This window comes from Agelaius tricolor, unplaced genomic scaffold, assembly GCF_023055355.1.
Source record: "Agelaius tricolor isolate 1412-34295 unplaced genomic scaffold, bAgeTri1.0.p SCAF_9, whole genome shotgun sequence".
NCBI classification, from domain to species: domain Eukaryota; kingdom Metazoa; phylum Chordata; class Aves; order Passeriformes; family Icteridae; genus Agelaius; species Agelaius tricolor.
This window is the reverse complement of record NW_027269269.1, coordinates 23,361,891-23,382,916: the sequence shown is the minus strand read 5'-3', so window position 1 is coordinate 23,382,916 and position 21,026 is coordinate 23,361,891. Positions and strand designations below refer to the sequence as shown.

The 21,026-nt window shown below is 36.1% G+C and overlaps 1 protein-coding gene across 6 annotated transcripts in view; it reads left to right on the top strand.

Moving 5' to 3' along the window:
- The window catches only part of STXBP5L (syntaxin binding protein 5L), a 184,617-nt gene that overhangs the window by 103,599 nt on the left and 59,992 nt on the right, over positions 1-21,026 (top strand). For all 6 annotated transcript variants that reach the window (XM_071433270.1, XM_071433268.1, XM_071433267.1 and 3 more), the window contains exons 7-15: positions 3,403-3,486; positions 8,187-8,310; positions 9,834-9,912; positions 10,085-10,239; positions 11,835-11,907; positions 13,152-13,299; positions 14,855-14,922; positions 16,090-16,130; positions 19,377-19,594. In XM_071433270.1, coding sequence (XP_071289371.1) covers positions 3,403-3,486; positions 8,187-8,310; positions 9,834-9,912; positions 10,085-10,239; positions 11,835-11,907; positions 13,152-13,299; positions 14,855-14,922; positions 16,090-16,130; positions 19,377-19,594 — 990 coding nt within the window. The remainder of the gene's footprint in view (positions 1-3,402; positions 3,487-8,186; positions 8,311-9,833; positions 9,913-10,084; positions 10,240-11,834; positions 11,908-13,151; positions 13,300-14,854; positions 14,923-16,089; positions 16,131-19,376; positions 19,595-21,026) is intronic.

Genomic DNA, 21,026 nt, shown 5'->3' with positions numbered 1-21,026 from the left:
AGTCTCTTTTATGAATCTAACAAGCTATGGCTGGAAGACAAACATCAAAGAGAATTTAGGCATTTAATGTGTCACTGAAGAACAATTCAGGGACCAAGTGATTAGGTTCATGAAATAGAACTGTGTCTGCCAAATCAATTAATAAGTGTACATTAGGGACAGACTGGAGTGCACAGACATTTATAAGTGGCAGATCTGTAGCAAACATGATTTTTCTTGCTGACAAAGGAAAAGACATTAACTGCAATGATCTGCAGTTTCCCAGCAAACAGAGAAAGCTTAATAGGTAAAGGTTTAATGTTATTTACAATTAGCTGGTGGGCTAAACTTCCTATCTTTGAGTCTGAGTTCTGAGATCTAATAATACCTAAAACAGCAAGCCTGTTTGGCAGGCTTGCTTGTTTGGGATTTTTTCTCCAGCTGTTTTGTGTTACCAGGACAAGGAAGGGGCTTGCTGTCATGTACCAGAATGTAATTAGCCGACTGTGAAAAAGAAATTTCCTCCCATCATCAAAAGCATTTGATGAAGAACGATTTAAGTCAAAATGTGAAACAACTCCTCTAAAGGAAGATCTTGCCAGGACTTCTCTCTCCAAATTCTGTCCTATGTTCTGCCTTTTTTGTAACCTAATTAGGCATGAGTAATTAAATGAAGTGCCATGAAAGGCAAGATACATGTTTGGAGTTTTCTCCATCCTCGACTCTTTTTACAGATATTGTTTTTCTTTGTCTAGGTTTTCCTCTCCAACTTCAGTTATGGATGTTTTGCTTTTTACTTCTATTACAGAAATAGAGCTTGTCTTATAGATCTCCCAAGTGATCACTATGACCAAGAGGAGTGGGAATGTTTGAGTTTCTTATGGTTCAGACAGATGAGAATCCAGAGCATCACAAATATCCTGGCAATGAGACTAATCCCATTCACCCAAGCTGGCTTCAGTGCTGTACCACAGTTTTAGTACTAAAGCAGCATGACTACTGTCTGAATAAAAAGAGAGATTCCTGACTATGCAGCAAATCTCTTTGCCTTTCAATTTCTTCCCTGAAATCATACTTTGTAACTTGCAATTCTTTAGTGCAGTTGTGCATTAAGCATTTCAGCAATAGTTCAGGTGAAATGCAGCCTCTGATAAAAGGTATTTAACCTTTTAGAAATTACCGGGAGCATGATATCTTTGCAAAAGAGAGGGATAAAAAGCAAAAGGCAAGCCTGCTTCCCCAGGGAAGAAAGGCATATTAAGAAACAGGGCCACATACTAAATGCTTTTCAATTCCTTCCCTTTTCTGAATATATTTGTACAAAAGCTGAGGTGAAAAGAATATTGGTAGATATAAACTGAATGTGACTGGTTTGGTACCCAGTGTAATGCCCAGGTGCAAGTGCTTGTTGTGATGACAGTAAGGAGGGCACACAGACTCCATAACTTACTAAAATACTATTTATTGGAGTGAATACAAAAAGGAGCGTGGGAAGCCCAAGCTGTGTAGCATGGGATGAACCTCCAATAAGGGCATGACACTATCCTCTATGAAGAGGCGCTTGCCAACATTTTGGTCTTTGGAGATCCCAAAATATCTTTTTTTTAAAAGCGACATATCCATTTCCACAGTCAAGCAAAAGGATGTTCACATGAGACATGCTGCCTTACATTAAGATAAGGGCACAAAGGTACTGCCCTTACCTTTATCAAGTGGGGGAGGCCTACAAGGTCCTTTAGAAATAGCAGCTAAGTTTTTACCCTGTGGCCAAGAAATATGTGCAGGCCTGAAAGCCAAGTGCTGTGTGCAGCACAGCACTGCACAGACCTGCACCAAGTCAAGTGACCTGCTATGAGCATCACTAACTCCTGGATATACAAATAGCTTCCATTTGGGATTGCTATACCAACAGTGCAAGCATCTGCAGTAAGACCCTCCTTGTTCACTGTGTCAATGGCAGCCCATTATCCCAGAATACCATATGGCATCCTGACATAAGAGCTATCCAGTTAGCTGCATGCTTTCTGATTCTGACACAAAATCCCATATGGAGCCATCCAGAGCAAAAATGCTACATATTCTGGAATTTTTCCAGGGCAGTTTGAATTTTTTTCAGGAGAATATTTTTCAGGAGCATAAGTAGTTATTGTTCGTATTCAGGTATTAAATATATTAACTATAAATAATTTCCAGATTAGCTAGGAGATTCCACAAAAGGAATACTCTCCTGTCAATGAAAAGAACCATATCCAGTAGAACTGAGAGTATTCCCAGGCTCTTTTGTAGCAGTATTGATGTATCAGTTATACTTGGAAAGAAAGTGATGTTTTGTTTAGCAGCCCAGCCAAATTTCATTTTTAGGACTCATGCAAGCCAAAGTGAGTGATAGTAAAGGTGCTGTTAAGGTTTCTCCAGCTAAGAGAATGTCTTGTCATTATTCTTCACAAATTCTTTATATAGAAACTATAAATCCTTGCCTGCATTTTGTGATATATCTGTTTACAGATGATGAATAACTGCAACTATCTTTGCCAGTTTTATAAAATATTCTATCACAGAAATGTGAGTCTGCCAGTTTAGCCATTTCCAGTCTTCATGTCCAGAACAGGTTCTTAAGAAGACAGATTCTATGGGAAACAGTTTCCAGGACACCTAAATAAGCTAGATGTGATCTTGTCCATAAGATCTGAAATTAATTGTGTTCAAATGAAGAGTAACTCAACAGTACCAGATCAATATTTCACTTCTTCTGAGTGGAGACAAGGAGATATGATTGTGTTCATTCTTATTTTTCTCCTGACTATTGTTTTTCTTCTCTTTCATATTTTCAGAAATCTTTGCTGGTATTTCTCTGGTGTGCATGATGATATGAAGTCCCAGTTCTATAAGAAGTAAAAATTGACGTATCAGTTAATTTATTTTAATTATTGGAAAGCAAGCAATTTATTCTCTGCTGTAGGAGTCCTTGAGATATTGTTTTAAAGCAATAGTAAACATAAATAAAAGGAATATAAGTAGCTGAATGAAAGTTTAATCTGGTGATTCTCTTGGTTTGAAGTTATTTAGGTGGTATCTTAGGTGTCAAACATTTTTTTTCTCCAAGAAGGGGAGGGAAAGTAAGACCTGGTAGGAACATGCTACCATCTTTGGTTTTCAGCAGATATGCAATTGAGAAGACTGTCCAGGTGCATAATCATCCAAGGGAAAAAAAGGTGTATAAAGCCCTTTTTCTTTTCCATGTCAGATCTTAAATTGTCAGCAATGTGAAGTAATTTTACTGAAAGATAATTTGAAAGCAAGGTATTATGTGTAGGGCAAATTACAATCTTGGCCATCACTTTGTTATTTCTTTTTATATTATTCCATATTTATATGTACCTTTTGAATCAGAAAATGTAATTGTGGTTTTTTTCCCTCCTCCAGCTGTTGATAGGCTATGAAAATGGGACCATCGTGTTCTGGGACTTGCGATCTAAAAGAGCCGATCTGAGAGCTTATTATGATGAGGTAAGCAATTTCCATTAATTCAGCAAAGCCATTATTCAGCAGTTTGCCATATGTCTTACCAAGCAGATGGATGTTTATCTAAAGGCATTGCTGGTTCTGGAAATACCGTTTGTGCTATGCTTTTTGGGCAAATTACTGACAATAGAAATCAAAGTCTGAAATCTCTAGTTCTGATGCTTTAAGCTCTCATGAGTGTACTATGACACAGAATGTCCTCCCCTTGATCCTGACAAGTTCATCAACTTCTCTGTGGGGATACTCAGTTGAACAGAGTCTAGCAATGAGCTGACCTGAGATATAGCTACAATAGGAATTACATAATAATCTCTACTGGGTATATCTAGAACATTCATTATATTGGAAGATGAATTGCCTTGTACAGCAGTTGATATTGCCTAGTATTTAAGATCTGATTAAACAGTTTTCAAAATGATATTGCCATAGTTATCACAAATTGTCTCTTGTCATTTGTAAGCAGCCTGTGTTAACCACAGATGCGGTTCTTTATCAATAATCAAGCTGCTTGAGAAATAGATATATTCCTAGTTATTATGATTTTAGCACTAGCCCTAGGAAAGAATATTCTTTGTTCTGCCAGTCCTCTAAAATCCAGCATGGATGAACGTGAATGCAGCTAGGCTAAAGGTAGAAAAGGACATTTTCTTTAAAGTGATCCTGGCAGTAATTGGTTTTTTGTAGTTCTCTTTCCTTCTTCATCTTGTCACCTTGCTATGTATAAGGAGTGTATACACATTTATTTCCCCTCTAAAAAGCAATCTGAATACATGTGGACCCTGTACTCTTTCAGACCTGCTGTCAGAGACACATTAAAGCTACTCTGAGCTTCAAGGTTAAGTTTCTGAGCATCAACATAGCAAATGTTCCGAAGGACAAGTTTGAACAGGCCAGCACTTAAGCCTCAAGACATGCCCACTGAATTGTCTCTCAGTGACAGTCTGCTTGCGCAAACACTTGTGAAATTGCACCCCTTCTATTACTTAAGGCTGAACAACTTCTTCCTTTTACAGGTCTCCTCAGGAAGGGTGGGGGTGGGGATGTCTGTTCACTCACTGTCCTCCCTTGTACTCAGAATGCGACTACATGAAGCAGGATCTTCTTAATGCTGGTTCCCCTTTTTTTTTTTTTTCATTTTGAGACAGAGTGGTTGGTTGTTGAAAATTCCTCATACAATTTAGAATTTAGTTGTTCCACATTTTTTCAATATTGTTCTCAGGAACTTTTTTTGCCTTTTAATCAGTCCCATGCTTTCTTCCTCAGTGGTTATTTGCTATATCATTCCTCCACTTTGTGCAACTTGTTCTAGCTTCTTACATACTGAAATAATGGCAAGATTCTTATTTTGTTTTTAAAAGGATTTTGTGACTAGCCATTTTACTTTATTCCAGACTTTCAGGCTCCATGTTCATAATGTTCCAGACCTGCTAGAATTCCCTCAGGGAAGCCACTACCCCTAGGGAGCCACTAAAAAGGGATATTTTTAAAATCCTGGGTTACATGTGCCACTTGGTATTTTGCAGCAGTCCAAATTATCAAGCCTAAGCCTCATGTTATGGGTTGGCCACCAAAGATCACAGTGCAGAAGTCATTGTTCCCTTCACCATGCTATCTGAACTGATGGGAGGCCTCTGTGCCCTATGATGTCTGACCAATCTCTCTGGCACTGAGCCAGAACAGTTCCAGTTGCAGGCTATCTGTTAAGTCTCAGATAAATTCCTGTAAGTGTTCTGTATCTTCATTGAGTACAAAAGTGCCTCTTTGCATGAGTTCTGAATTAAATTAATTCACCCTCACTTTTCTTACTATCATTATGATTTTCATCTTCTCAATGGTGATATGCATGAGATATTGAGGTCCTTCCAATCAATGCTCCTACACATTGCCTTCTATAAAAGGCTTTCCTTCCAAGCTCTTTTATAATTTCCTGCAAAAGTTTATTTCCATCGAGTGGTATAAAAAGACAGCACATAAACAAGACAGATCTTTCAAATGGTTCTCAAGTTGTTACTGATAGTTGTCAAACCCAAAATCCAGCCATCTTCCTGTGCAGGCTTTAGAAGTTTGCATCAACCCCCATTCAGAGCTGTCTGAAGGAGTTGTCATCTTGCACTGGAACACATCCCAAAATGAAGATGCAGAGTTCTCAGAGGCATATGCCAAATGACAACTCCCTATCTTTGTCTAGCACTGTGCCACTATGGAAGTATCAAATTGGATGTGACCCTTGCTTTAATGGTCCTGCAGTACTATGAACACAAATAATTTTTAGCATTCAAATAGTAAGATGAGACAAGCATTGCTCATTCCAAAATATGGTTAAAAGTGGTACTACAGACCCTCAGTGGTGAGGGTTTGTGGTTGGGAAGGAACTGAAATGGTGTTAGGCATGCTTAATTTTAGTACAAGCTGAGTATGAGAGAAGATGGAATGTGTATGCAACCGCTGTGGGTATTGCAGAAGGAGAAACATACCTAATCTGGAGTGAGATGCTTTATGTGCTTACACTCTGTGAACATTCACATGAGCCACCCACCATGAGGAACTCCTGTTCTAAGCAAATAACTGCTCCTTTTGTGTTTGGATGCTAAAGAAGTGGATCTGAATGCTAGACATAATCTAACAGAGAGAAAATTCAGGACTTTTTCAGGATCATCTTTCAGAATTACTCGTGACTGGCAGCTGAGACCTCCAAAAGCATTTCTGTTCTTCTTGCCCATTTTGTGGCAAAGTCTAACAGGTCCGTTTGAGTTGCTGCTATGCCGGCTGGCTATGCCAGGATCATCCCATCTCAACTCTGCTCCATGGGAGTTTTATGCTGGCAGGTGGTACCTGGTCACAGAGAGGCAGTTTAACAAGCAGCTCAGTACAGGTTTTAGCTAGTTGGTAGCTTCTGCTCAGACACAGTCAGTGACTGTAACCATGTGAAATGTTTCTAAGTGTGACAACACATCAAAACCAGATTCAAATTTGGCATGATAGCAAGCATGAATGAGGTCATGTCAGAATTAATTTGCATGAGGATAGACATGTATTCAGTGTAAGTGAAGCAGTGCTCCCCACAGAGCTAAGGTTATTCTACCTGAGGGCAGCAACACTGGACTCTGCATGAACCATCTTTCTGAGTTGTCTTTTGTTACTGCAGTTATAGTTCAGTTTCTTCTGGTTATTTAAGAGGAATTGCGTACCAACTCCCTCTCTGGAAGGTAGAAGTTTGGGTGATACCCCTTATGTCACCAAAAAATAAATACCTAGAGTCCAATTTTTTTCAGCTCTGTTTTTTGTGTCCTTTCTGACATGACTATTTTAGTAGTTTAGTGTTAATCAAGCATTGATATACAAGGCATGTTGGATTGCTGTTAAAACATCTGGGTCATCTTAATGCAATCTCATTTGTGGCTTTGCTGTCCAGCCCCAGGAGCTGAGTAAAGCTTTGGTAAAGGGTCGTGGCCCTTTGCTTGATTTCTTCTGATACTCTCTCCAGACCATGAGCTGTACCCAACCATAACAATCAATATAATGATTAAAAGAGGAAAACCAACAGGGAGTTTAAAATACTGGCCAGTAGCACCTAAGCAAAATTCATATGAAGAGCTGCAGTGCTGACTTATGAATACCCAGGCATGATGTTAAGTCATTTGAATAAATCAGGTAAATGTCTATATGCAATTTTAAGTGCATGCAAGGCCTTAGCATTTCCTAGGTAGAAAAAACCCTGGGAATTTATTAAGCTGCATTCAAAAATAGGTCTCTTTTATTTACATTTACATAAAATTATGTTGTGTTTTTTACTATTTAGCAGTGAACATTTCTGGAAGGGATATGGATTCAAGGGAGAATTCTGTGAGTTTGTGCTTCTGTGAGGAGTGTGTGAGGAACTGTGGTACAGAATGAATGTTTTGTCACAATATGGCTTTTGTTAGTTTCCAGCACATATCAGGGAAATTGAAGGACTCACCCCATTATCCTTTCCAATGGTTTGATGTAACTATGGATATTTTCAGTTCCACTAATTATGCACAAAATACTAAGAATGGTGTACATAACATTCATCATGTAGTTCTTGTAGCATGCACAAAGGAGTGTGATATTCCTCTCCTCTGACTCACTATCTCTTCCAAAACTATCTTGCATCATTGTTTTGGTAATTTTCTATACCAGTGAAACAGCCCTGGATTTTTTAGTGTTTTGGTTTTGACATTAAACATCCCAGATTTCTGTGGACTTGCTCTGCAGCTGAAGTATGTGAGAATGCATGTGGAAATTATCCAAGAACAGTGTTTTACTTCCTCTGAGGAAGACTCTGTGTGTGGTACCTGTAAAGATTTTTACATAGAATTACCTGTAAATTTACCAGATTAAATACTTCTAAGGAGACCTATCAGACATATTATAACTGTATTGTATGACCCTTGTTCTTACTTTTTTTACCTTAATACCCTTTTCCTTCAGTTTTGGCCTGATTCAGTACAGGCTTTCTTACATTACTGTGCTACATTAGCCTTGATGATGAAATGTGGATTACAGCCATCTGTTGGTAAAAGTGATGGTAATGGACTTCAGACAAACAGGAGCTGTCCAACTCTTGATATACCATTAGAACAATATAATCTAAAGTCATACATGAAACTATCAATAGTGTAAACACTGTATTCCATTCTCAAGTTCTTCTTTCATTTCTGTAGGCTATTCATTCTGTTGCTTGGCATCATGAAGGGAAGCAGTTTATGTGTAGTCACTCTGATGGCAGCTTGACCCTATGGAATCTGAAAAACCCTAACAGACCATTCCAGACCACAATTCCACACGGTAATTCTGATAGTTAAAATGTGTAACTAAGAAGCAAAACAGTGTTCTCAATGCTGCTTGCTGATATGTATGTTTATTTAATTTTTCCTTGTAGCCCAGATGTTGCTTCTTGCATAAATATTTTGATCCACAAAGTATCTGCAAATTATTGTAAAATCAGTAACTTAGATCAAACTTTTTATTGTAATTGGTGTCATAAATACCTCTTTCTGATTTATTTTACTCTAATGTCTTATCCAATTCCATTTAAGAGTCTACTGCTGGTCTGTGAGACCCTCAGGCTTTCTTTCTTTTACAGTTTGTACTTTTATGTGCAATTTTCACAACAAATTAATGCGTTTTGTACAAGGTACTGTGGTGTTTGTCATGGGGATGGTACAAGGCTTCCCAAAGAACTGCAATGAAGAATTTAAAGGAGCCATAGTAAGAGATAGGTTTATCTTTATGTGTAGGGCATTATATAAATTTGCTTCAAACAAATTAGGTTTTTTAAAAGTACTGACACCATTGTAAATGTATACATTTACATTTACTTTACTGAAAAATCTGACTGGGTAAAGAGGGAGAAAGGAGAATAAGTCAAGATCTAAGTAGGCCCAAAAGGATTTAGCCTTTTCTTAATTTACCTCTGTTTTATCATTTTTAGTCATATAATTCTATAATGTCAGAAGGGAACTCTCAGCCAGTCAGATGACCAGATCAAAACAGGCCTGATTTGATGAGTAAACTCAGGACATTGGGCACTTGAACACTTCCAGCAAAAAATTGCACAACCTCTTTGGGCAATATCTTTTGATATTTAATGACCCGTGTGGCGCAATTTTTATGTTAATATCTAACCAGAATTTTCCATGGCACAGCTTATGTCCTTTACCTCCCATGATAGCACTGAGCACCTCTGAGAAAAGTATGGATCCATCTACACTGTATCCTCCAGTCAGGCTGTTGTCAAAGCAAGCACAGACTTTCCAAAGCACAAACTCAAAATGGATATTTTTTTAGTTTACAAGTGACTTTTCTCTGATTGGAAGAAAGTACTGAGCCATAATTAACTAAGAACTAATGAATTTCAGTTGTATGCTTCATTTAATTTTATCTCTCAACTAGGTACACTCCAAAACGTGTAATGTTTTGTCAACAACAGGAATTATGTCAATCTAAGAATGTCTTAGGAAAAAATGAAGCTGTTTATGGTCATTATGTGTTCAGAAAAAAAGGCATATAATTAGTATGATTCATTCATTATTATTTAAGATTCATACTCAGAAATCTGCATGGTTTATAGATGTCTTTGAAGTGTGTTCTGTGGTTCTTTAGATGTGGTAGTAAAAACACAAAGACATAATAAATGTAATTAATTTAGACAAATGCATATTCTATGGAAATAGGAGCTAATACTTCTAATCTTTTGTAGCTTTAAAGTTCCTTTTTTTTGTTTCTTATACAGTTGTTTCAATATATATGTTTTAGTTTGATCATTCAATTTCATGTTTTAAAAGTTTCCATGTTCTTTCTTTCCTTAGGAAAAGTTCAAAGAGATGGAAAAAAACCTGAATCTTGTAAACCAATTCTTAAAGTAGAGTACAAGACCTGTAAAAACAGGTTTGTTTTTAATTCTGTAATTAAGTCAATATTACATTCTGGAGTTTAAGTCCTTTTAGAATCTTTTCCTGCTTTCTTTTAACAAACCTATTTATTAATTTTTGCAGATACTAAACCTATAATGTAAACTTGTATGTACTATGTAGACTTATATATATTTTTTTTAATACAGTGAACCATTTGTGGTATTTTCTGGTGGATTGTCATATGATAAGCCTTGTCGAAGACCAAGTTTAACAATCATGCATGGGAAAGCAATTACAGTTCTTGAAATGGATCATCCTATAGTTGATTTTTTAACTCTTTGTGAAACCCCATATCCAAATGGTGAGTTTATTTGGAATAATACAATTATGGAAAATGTAAACAAAGGGACCTTTCCTCATGCATTAATCCTATCCCAGGGACTTCCATCGTAATATTTGTTTTCATCTCAAGAAAACGACATAACTGAAAGTACCAGGAAGTTGTTTGAATTTCTCAAGTGAGTAGTGAATGGACAATAAGGCGTGCATAAATCTCCCAAGTATAGGATTGAAACCCATGGGCTACTGTGAGAAAATATTGCTATTAATCAAAGATAGGTGCTCATATTTGTGAAATTTTTCATCATTTACAGCTCGCTAAATTATAAAAAATTAACTATCACTTACCTGCAAAAAAATTCTTACACTTCAGCATGAAATTAACTGTTAAAAAGTGTTATGTTTGCTGCATACTGTGGGGCTGCCAAGTTCTGAAATATGTTGTCAGAAAGTTCTAGAAAATAAATTAAGAAAAGCTGTAAGTCAAAAAGGAACTAACTTTACCATTTTAAGCCCTCAAGCAGAAAAGTAAAATAAATCTTATATACATAGCTAAACCAAATACATATTAAAAACATTTAGTAAAGTGTATATGTGCTTCAATATAATGCAAAAATTTAATTTTCCGTAATCAGAGTTGCTTTGGGCCTTCATTTAACTGTGTCAAATATATCCCAGTCCTTAGGTCTTATAGCATCTTCCCCTGCTCACAGACCAATATTTGAACATTTTGGTTTAACTTGTGTTATTCATAGCCCAGTATAAAAACAGGCAAAAAATAATGTGCATTCATAGCAGGACTGAAAGGAAGATGAATCAGTTGCTCTCATTTACTCGTCCTTTTGGCATCACCCATCTGAACAGTTTATTCTGAGCTTGCACGTGCTGGAATGATTTGCTGCTGTTGAAAAGTCATAATTTCACATTTATATTTTTTTATAAAAAATGTAAATTATAAAAAGTATGTAAATGAATATACTCTATGCATCAAGGGAAGCATTTATTCGTCATCTTAATTCTTTAATTTTGATAAATAAAAAGAGAATTGTATAAAAAACCAAACCATATAATCCCCTAAAGAGTGTGCAGGAGGAAGGGGCATGTTATTACCTGAATTGAAAACAGCAGACTAACAGGATTCCTAGGGAATATTCTTCTTGAGTCACCTCAGAAATGGGGGCATTGTGTATCAGGAAGTGTCCTGCACAATCTGTTTCTGAAAAGCAGTTGTACGCAGTAGAAGTATTACTTTTGGACAGCAAAAATACTTTTTCTGTGTAACAATTGGATTCAATAATGCAATGATACACGGAACTTATTCATATTCTACTTCTTTACTTTCAACATAGCATCATGCTGGCAGTCTATAATACTCCAATTCTTCTGCTGCTTTGTATGTTTGCCAGCAGTACTATCCAAAAGTAATTTCCTACTTCCTCTCTGGCCCTAGTTTCCAGCTCTGGCTGGTTTGTGCATATGTTAAGGGTTTATACCTCAAAGCTTCCAATATACTGTGAAAATGTAAAGAACATAAATATTGCTTGCTTGCTTGCTTGCTTGCTTCAAATGGGTGATAGGAGAACTCCATGTCTTTTATACTTGATTCCTTGCTTACAGAATTTCAAGAGCCCTATGCTGTAGTTGTGCTTTTGGAAAAAGATCTCATTGTCGTTGACCTGACACAAACCAAGTAAGTATAAAAGGTTTAGATGAAGTTATTTGTGTGTTTAACTGTCCAGTAAATTACCATAAAATTCAAAATCATTTAACTATCCAAAATCATATATTTCACTCTTATAAATAACTCTTGCTAAATATTTACTTCCACTTTAAGAGCTAAGTTCATCTAATGAACAGGAACTTATGATAATATTTGTTCTTAAACTTTGGAATACATCTAAATCTGCAGTCCTTTCAGCACAGCCCTCAAACATTTATTCAACACCAAAGTTAAATAATATTTGAACACATATGTGGCTTGGAAATAAGATCAACAACTACTTTTATGCATGTCTAGCCTCAGTCTCTTAATAAATAATGGCATTGTTTTATATGGATCTACAGAATTACTTTATGATCCAGTTGCTGGTGTAAATGACAAATAGTTCTTTCATATCAGAATCAATGTTCCTATCAAAGAGGAACTCTACATCATGTAAAGCATAATCCAATTATTTATTTTGTTCTGCCTCCAACACTACCAGTAAAGGACATCCACATTCACACTGGTGTAACAAGGAACAGATTTTGCTGTCAATGTATTGGAAAATGTTAAGTGAATCATATTCAGATCTCACTTACTTTAAAGAATAATTCAGATCATCTCAGCAGTATAAAATGGACATAACTGAAATCAGAACCCAATTTCCAATGTTTTTCAATTGTGAATAGCATTGTATAATGTGTGAAAAGTGAGGTTTTCCTCCTTATCAGGCTGTTCAAACTGATGAAAGTGAGAAATAAACTGAGATCTACTCATCTGTTATTGCATTTTTTCATTGTATAATCAGAAGTCTACCAACTCAAGCTAAGATGTTCAATATAAAATCCACACTTGTAAAAGTAGTTTGTAGTTCATAGTATATATCATATCCATGAACCTGAAACTTCTGGAAAATTTGTCACTTCTGTATAATAAGATTTTGAGATGTCAGAAAAAAATTAGTTCTTGTTCATTCATAAAGGTAGCCCTTTTAGCCTTAGGGACTATTTATGTAGGATTCTTGACTTGTTGAATTTTTATGTCTTTATTTGAGTAACTACACGTTATTACTGATATTAAAAATAATACATAAGTTTGAATAAATAAGGGAAAATATATTTAATTAGTAGTAATTTAACTTAGATTCTGTTATATACTTTAATATAAGAATATGTTTTATTCTATGGCTCAGTGTGTCACAGTGCTTCTAATAAATTGTCTTCCTTAACTAGTTTTCCAATCTTTGAAAATCCATATCCTATTGACATTCATGAGTCACCTGTTACCTGCACAGAATATTTTGCGGACTGTCCTCCAGATTTGATCCCTGTACTCTATTCTGTAGGAGCAAAACATAAAAAGCAAGGATACAGCAATAAGGTAAACAAAACAAATATTCTTGTTTTTAAGCAAAGGAAGTAGATGTGTAACCTATGTATTTATAACCTCTTACCATATTATTTTTGTTTTACTCCTTTAATAATTATTTTAAGGTTAGTCCAGCCAGCAGCTTAGCAGCCTGATTACAGTCCAGTATTTGTCCCTCAGAAACATGACCATTTAAGCAGAACAATTAATTATCATTAGATAGGACTTAATCATTAAGATGCTGGAGTTATTCCAGGCCAGATTGTGTTAAAGGCGAGCTAGCAGTGTACAATTCAAATTTGTATGGATAGGTTCTCTTTATCAGAGAAAAAAGTGAAAGCATTATAATTGAAAGACTTAAGCAGATGTTCAGTGAGAGATGACAATGTCTGTGAGATTTGTTATTAAATAGGGATAATAATAATAATAATTTTACTGAGCTACCAAAGTCTTACCATAATGCTCTAGAAATAGGACAAACTTCAGGAAGTAAAAGAGGAAATGCAATTAATTTATAAATTTCAAGCTTTTAACTGGTTTGTATTTTGGCTAGAACTAATGCATTTTAATAAATAAACTAGAAAAAAATACTGGGTAAGCAAGCCAGACATCATCAATTTTCTATTCAAATCAACGGAAGTATTCTCCTTGGAGCTGGGTTGTTTTCCATTAACTCAAAAAGTGAGCTCTCTCTACTTCTTTTGCATCTTGGTTCACAAAAGTACTCCAGAAAATATTTTTACTTCTTCTGTTTGAATCTACCCTTACCTCATACACTTTGCATGCCTGCCTGTATTCTCTGCATCCTCTTTTGCCTCCTTGCTTTATTTGTGCATGTACAAATGCACTCTGAAGGCAGGTGGTCACTCATGTGCCAGACCCATGTACCCATTTCTGTAGCCACTAGCAGCCATTCCATGTATCCACACAAACAGTTTGTGCTCCTGGTTTTTCTCCACCCACTCATACTCTGCACATGTCCTGACCCACTCTGCACATGTGTCACCCTCTGCATCCTGGATCCATACATGTCAGGGCTTTAGGCACAGGGCAGCATTCTAGACCATTAGTAAACAAAGGGCAAGGAAGAGATGATGATCTCATATTTTCTGTAAAAGTTGCAATCTCTTATCTCATGGCATCATGCTCTGATACTTGTTTCTGGCCCAGCTTCTTCAGTGGTCTTTGTATTCAAAATAAATTCTCGGTCTATTCAGTGTTGTATGGAATCTCCAAGAGAAAAGCCATTCTCAAAAGACCAGCAGAATTGTTTGTTATTCTTCCTTCTCATCCCTGGTTTAGGTTGTTGAATGTTAGCTGTGTGGAAATATTTTTAAAGCATAGAACATTAGTTGATAATATAAAAGGGTTATTAAGTTTCCAAAGCCTGAACTGATGACACAAAAATGTTAATAAACTGTAAAAGCCTTGAATTATACATATTTTTGTTCTTTTACAAGTTATAGTGGTTTTTTGGGGGGAAGATGTTGTCTACTCCTGAATTTAAAAAGTAGCCAAGCAAGGTTCATCAGAATAAGTTGTGATCTCTGCACTTTTGTTTGTTTAGGAGTGGCCTATCAGTGGTGGAGCATGGAACCTTGGAGCTCAGACATATCCTGAAATCATTATTACAGGGTGAGAATGAAACTGGGGATTGGTGCTTTTAAACTATTTGTGTCTACTCCTTTTGATTGTGGGTTACCTATATGTAAGAGTTGAGACTTCACCACTTTTGCATTTCCTGGCTCTTCTCTTGAGTAGTGTCACCACAGAAATTCTCATTTGCTCTAGAAAGCAGAGCTTAGTACCCAGGGTTGAGCTACAATTAAGAATGACCATTTGAGCTCCCAGTGTTAGATAGCAATGCTTGTGAAGGTGAGGTCTTTGGAAAAAAAAAATCTCTTGCAAGAGAATATTTTGGCCTTGAAGGTCACAGAGAATAGCTTCAAAAAGGAGAGCAGCTGTTGTCCCCTGGCTCTCAGGACTCTCTGTCTGGGGACAGTTTGGCAATTCATTTTAATACTCAGCATTAGTGAGGGTGTGGTACACTGGGATGAATTTCACCTTGTGGGCAGAGAAACAGAGCAAAAAGGCCTAGAAAGACTCAGATTGTAGTAGGAGCCCCATGAGCAGTGCCTGGTGGATTCCCAAGGGATCACACTGTAAAACAGACACTATTCATTGAGCTAAGATGCACAATGAGTTTTTCTCTAGTCTCAATCATGTATTTGATGAATTGTTATTATCAATTATACTAAAGATTTGATTTTAAACATAAAGTTATGATGTATGCAGTAGTATGAGAAGGTGATGAAGGGATCATTCTCATTGTAAACAGAAGTGTCTCCTTTTTCCAGCTTTGCTTCAGCAATTTTATGTTAATAAAAGGAGCACAGTTGTGAAGTATCAAGCAGAATGAAAGTACCTTCTGTCCTTTCAAAGTTCACTGTACATGGCAATTTTGAGTGCATAGGTTTTTCTGGCCCACTGCAAAGCCAAAAGTGCTGTGACTTAAACTTTTTATTAGTATGGGAATTAATTTCTTCTTGTTTCAATCTTAAAATTTATTTGGGGCTTAGTTCTCTGCAGGAAATGCATAAAAATATGTTGTTAACCAAATGAAACCAAATAACAAAATATTTTCTTCTAGTTTGTACTTATGTCTTTAATATATTGTCAGTAAGTTATAGAGAGTTACATAAAGAATTTTTTTTTCTGATTGTTTTTATTAGTCACTGAAAGTAGATAATGTTTTAGAATTGCATCTTGTTTTAACACATTTAATTTTTATATTTTTTTAAGCCATGCAGATGGATCAGTAAAATTTTGGGATGCTTCTGCCAGTAAGTTTCTAAAGTTCACTTTTACATAATGCTGATAAATTCCACAAACACACATTTATATATAAAACAGGATATTTAACAGGTTGAGTAGTGATAGCTGGGCTGATATAATTAGGTCAAAGGGGTGAAATTCAGAAAATGTTTAATAAGTTAAGAGAAAAAATGTTGCTAATGAGATATATTAGGCAGAAAAGAGTGAGGAATAATAACTCAAGGTCCAGCATACCAAAATCTATGAAGGATGAAGTGTTGGTAAAAAATCCCTAGGGCACATTCTTGTGTGTATAGAGGAGAGGGCTCAGTTAGATCTAACATTCAGTTCCAGTTGTCATGTCACTTCTATATTGAGTACAGCAAAGTCTTCTTTATAGCTAAGTAAAAATGAAATATTGAAGTACATTCATATATTTCAAAACATTTAATCTGGTGAGGGTGGAAAATACTGAAACCATTTCTTGTCCAGTCTCAAATCCCAGGAAATAATTGGGAAGCATTTCCATTCATCCTAGCAGGAAAAAGCTTCAGAAAATACTTGTTCCATATAATCTGACTAAAACTGCACATATCAGCAACCAGTATTTTCCCCTACAGAAAATACATATGGTATTCATTAGTAAAATATGTTTATTAAAATACACATACATTTTGATGGAAATTGAAAATATTCTGCTTCAGATAATTGACAGTACTTCACCAAAGTTCCTGTAGAGTTGCCTTGTATTCTTGTCTCTTTGATGGTACAGGTATGTCTGGGTAATATCTCTCTTTTATGAGGTATTAGTGTTTTAAAGAAGAAAGAGTATGAGAGAAAATTCTGGATGAAATGTTAGGCATAGAGAGATTTAATATGACCCTAATAACCAGTCTGTAATGGGTGCCAAGATCATGGAGTATGGGGTACTTAAAATACCTGCTAGTTCCACATGGTGCCACAGAATTGAAATTATTAATATTGCTACCATTACCAACGAAGCATGGGGAATGTTGACAAGTTTTTAATGTCAGCTAAACCTGATTACTTTGTCAGGTACTTACCTTTTTGCTTAATACCAAATATTTTCACTCAGGGTGGACAAGGACAAAATGAGGATTTTCAAAGCCTCATTTCACAAAATACATTTCATGTATTAAATAGGCACAGGAACTGAACATGGCCATAGGTTGGTTTTTTTTTATTATGTAATTTGTCTGTTTGGAAATGGTGGGAGAACAGAAACATTGTGCTCAGAATTTACATCTTCCTCTGTCTTCAAGTTATGGTGAACACCAATCATCAAATGAGGTCAACAGTTTATCTGATGAAACAGAAGTTTTTGAGGGCTTTGATATGAACAAAAGTAGGATAATTAGTTTTATTTAGAGAAGTATGGTGAGACATTAGACTTTGTCTTGTGAATATTTCAGTTTTAAGAAGAATGTGCAAATACAGACTCTAAAGTTAGGGTGAAAACAATGCAGACTGTGGGAAGACCCCAAGGCATTTAGTGTGTGTACTGCACAGGAAGCAGTGTGCTAGTTATTCCTTCTAGAACTCTGGCAGAAATGGGGAAAGAAGAAAAACCTCTCATAGGGAATATAAGCATAACCTAATCAATATATACATGCTGCAGTAGGAATTTTTCTTAACATTAAAAGCTTAGATGATCATGAATATTCACAATCTCTTCAACAGTGCTGGTATTTTCAGTGCATCTCTGATGTCCTGATTTTCAGGGCATGCACTGTGTTACTCCTACCGCACTTGGTACTCTTTATTTACAAGGTTTTGATTATTACAAAGTTTTGTTATTTATTTTATTTACAAGGTGTTCAACTTTTTCATGGAGTTCAGAGTTCATTCGAGATTCCCTAGCAAACATAATATCCTACCGGTATTTGAAGGCACAAAATACTTTGCTTTTAGACATATTTTAATTGTGTAGTCTTGTGTCTGAAAGCACAGATCTGTGAGAGACAAGGACTTGCTAGGCCACTGGAGCTGTTTCCAAAATGCATCTTTATTCAAAAGATATTGCTGTTTTTTTATTTACTTGTGCAGATGGTACTCAGTAATAGAGCATAGAGAGTCTTGTCTTGTACTCTGTACCCTTTGATTCTATAATTCTTTCAGTCATAATGTGCATGGACCCATGATGCCTGATTTGAAGTGCCGCTCTAGATTTGCTACTGGCACTAACTGGCAACCTGAATCCTCTTTATTTGCCACTGAGGGCAGGAAGAATTATGTATTTATTACAGAAGCCCTTACTGTAATTCGTGAAATCAGAAGTGCTTTATGTGCGAAAACTTTTTAAAACATTAAAAACTGTATATGCTAAACCTCCTGGACTATATCTGCACTGCCAAACAAAAATGTAATTTTGCTGTGTTCATCATCTGGTTACATAACTAAAACACTGTCCTTTCATCTTCCTGTTGCTCTTGTTACACAAGCTGGCCAGGCTGAGCTACCACAATTACACTGACGTAGGCAGCAGCTTTGCCTTTGTGGATATGCACACCTTTATAGATGCTGAGCCTGGCTGGCTTTCTCTGACATAATGCAGTTACTGATTAATGCCACTGATAAACCAATGTAAAAGTAGTAAAAACAGGGAAGAATGTGAAATATAATGGGGTGAATTGTCACCCCTCATTTTACTTCTGGAATTTGCTGCAGTGGAGTTCTAATCTCGACAAAAGCTTCTGGACACTAGGATTTTATATACAGGTATAAATATAGAGCTATATATTAGTCAAGAAATTAAAAAATTTTTTGAACTCCCATTAATTCAGAAGAATTTTGTCTTGACCAGGCCACCAGCATGCTTTCCTAATGTTTTTTCTTGAATTGCCATACACTCTTTACATTCTATCAAGACCATAACCTCAGACAGATGAAATCTTAGTTTCACCTCTCTTTAGAAAGTATCAATATGATCAGAGCCTCTCTATAGCACTCATTATAAGCCTAATTATGAACACAATGATTTACACCTTTGACATCCTTCCCCAGAAAGTACTAAGAATATTGCACAGACAAATACCCTTCTGAGAAGTATTAAATGCATATCCTACCAGTAATGTGTACCAGAACAGTATCTGTATTGTTGTCCTAGTTTGGACGATTGTATAATACATATCTTCTCCTCTTAGGCTTTCTTAAAATTCCTTGTTATGCCACAACTGATAAGAAGGTGGGAACTGAGGAATTTTATAACTGATTTGCTTCATGTTAGTATTTTTATATGTTTTAATATATTCCAGTTACTCTACAGATGTTGTACAAACTAAAAACATCAAAGGTCTTTGAAAAACAGAAAGTGGGAGAAGGAAAAGCAACAGCTGAGATTGTGGAAGAAGATCCTTTTGCTGTTCAGATGATGTACTGGTGTCCTGAAAGCCGAATTTTCTGTGTGGCAGGAGTTTCTGCCTATGTGATTGTTTACAGGTTCAGCAAACATGAAGTAAATACTGAAATTGCAGTAAGTACTCATTTCACTCTCTAATAAGAGAACGATTTCTAAATCAATTTGCCTTGCTTCATCTGTGCTCAAGTACTTAAATAGAAACAGCAATCACTATACATACAGGTTTAGGGACATTCAATTTTAAACCTTTCCAGGGAAATCTTGATCCTACTTCAGTTACTGACAAAAAGCTGAGGGTTTGGGAACCTACTCTCCACTTTCTTTTTGCTTTAGTAAAATACATACTGCACATACAGTGCAGCTTTCAGACATAGTTTGCTTTTAAGACTTGGTGATACAGTAATCTCTGTTGCATTTATCTGGTCTAAAATTACTGTCTGCTGTATGTTTTTATCAGTTAATGTACATTGTGTATGTGCACAATGCTCTTTTTAACTCAAGTATTTCATCTCTTTAATTTCTGTTCATAAGGAGACTGAAAATTATCAGTGGCTTTAACAAAACAAAGAGTTGATATTTTTCTGCCTTATGCTGACGTTGTTTCCCTAAAGATGGAAACTATATGAAATGCCAGATTACTTGTTATCTTCCCTGATTATAGTTCTTTTCCTTTTCACACTATTTTAATGCTCTTTAGAAAGTTCTACTGTGGCAAAAAACCTGTTACTGTGTTATTTTTGGCCTCCAGCCATGTGCCATTCTGTATGGCATATTCATAACTGTAGTTATGATATTCATTAGCTGTAGTTCTTCTGTTTTCCACTCTTTTCTCCCCCCCCCCCCCCCCCCCAGGCAATTATTAAGCTGCCTGAATGTATCATTTCAGGAAAGGTTTAAAACTGATGAACAGTAATTTCACATTACTGACCAGCTCATGTATAATGCTGCTAAAATTACTCCATCTCAGTATTTTTACATTGTTCTACAGAAAATGCACCTTATCTTTTATTATCTATAATTTAATGTCTTTTTTCCCTGTTGTTCACTTCTCTGGCTGAATTGCATCATTACTGGTATTTTCCAAAGTGTTATAATAGGTGCAATTTAACATTTTCTTAGATTTCTTCTGTAATTAATAAGCATTTTTCCCTGAATATTAAATTATGCAATCTTGGTGGCATACTCACAGAATTCCCCTGGGTTTTGTGCATCTCTGAAATGGCCTTCTCTTTTCTTTCTGCATTTTTGCTGCTTGCATTCAAGTCTTCGCTCTAAATGATGGGAGGGATTTTTAATCAAAAGTATGGAATTCTTTGTTGGAATCTGTACTTGACTTCAGGCTGTGTGGTTTTGTCTGTATTGAGACTGAGCTGGCCAATCTCAGGATTTCTTTGCTGCCTGAGGCACAAAGCACTTTGTGTCCTCCCTTCCTTATCAGTCAGGCTGAATTTACCTTGAGTTCAGTCTCCAAATCCCAGTATTTTAAGGCCCCCACATTGGTTTGACTGCCCTGATGTCAGTGTTGTAATGTTTTTGCTGTGGCAAA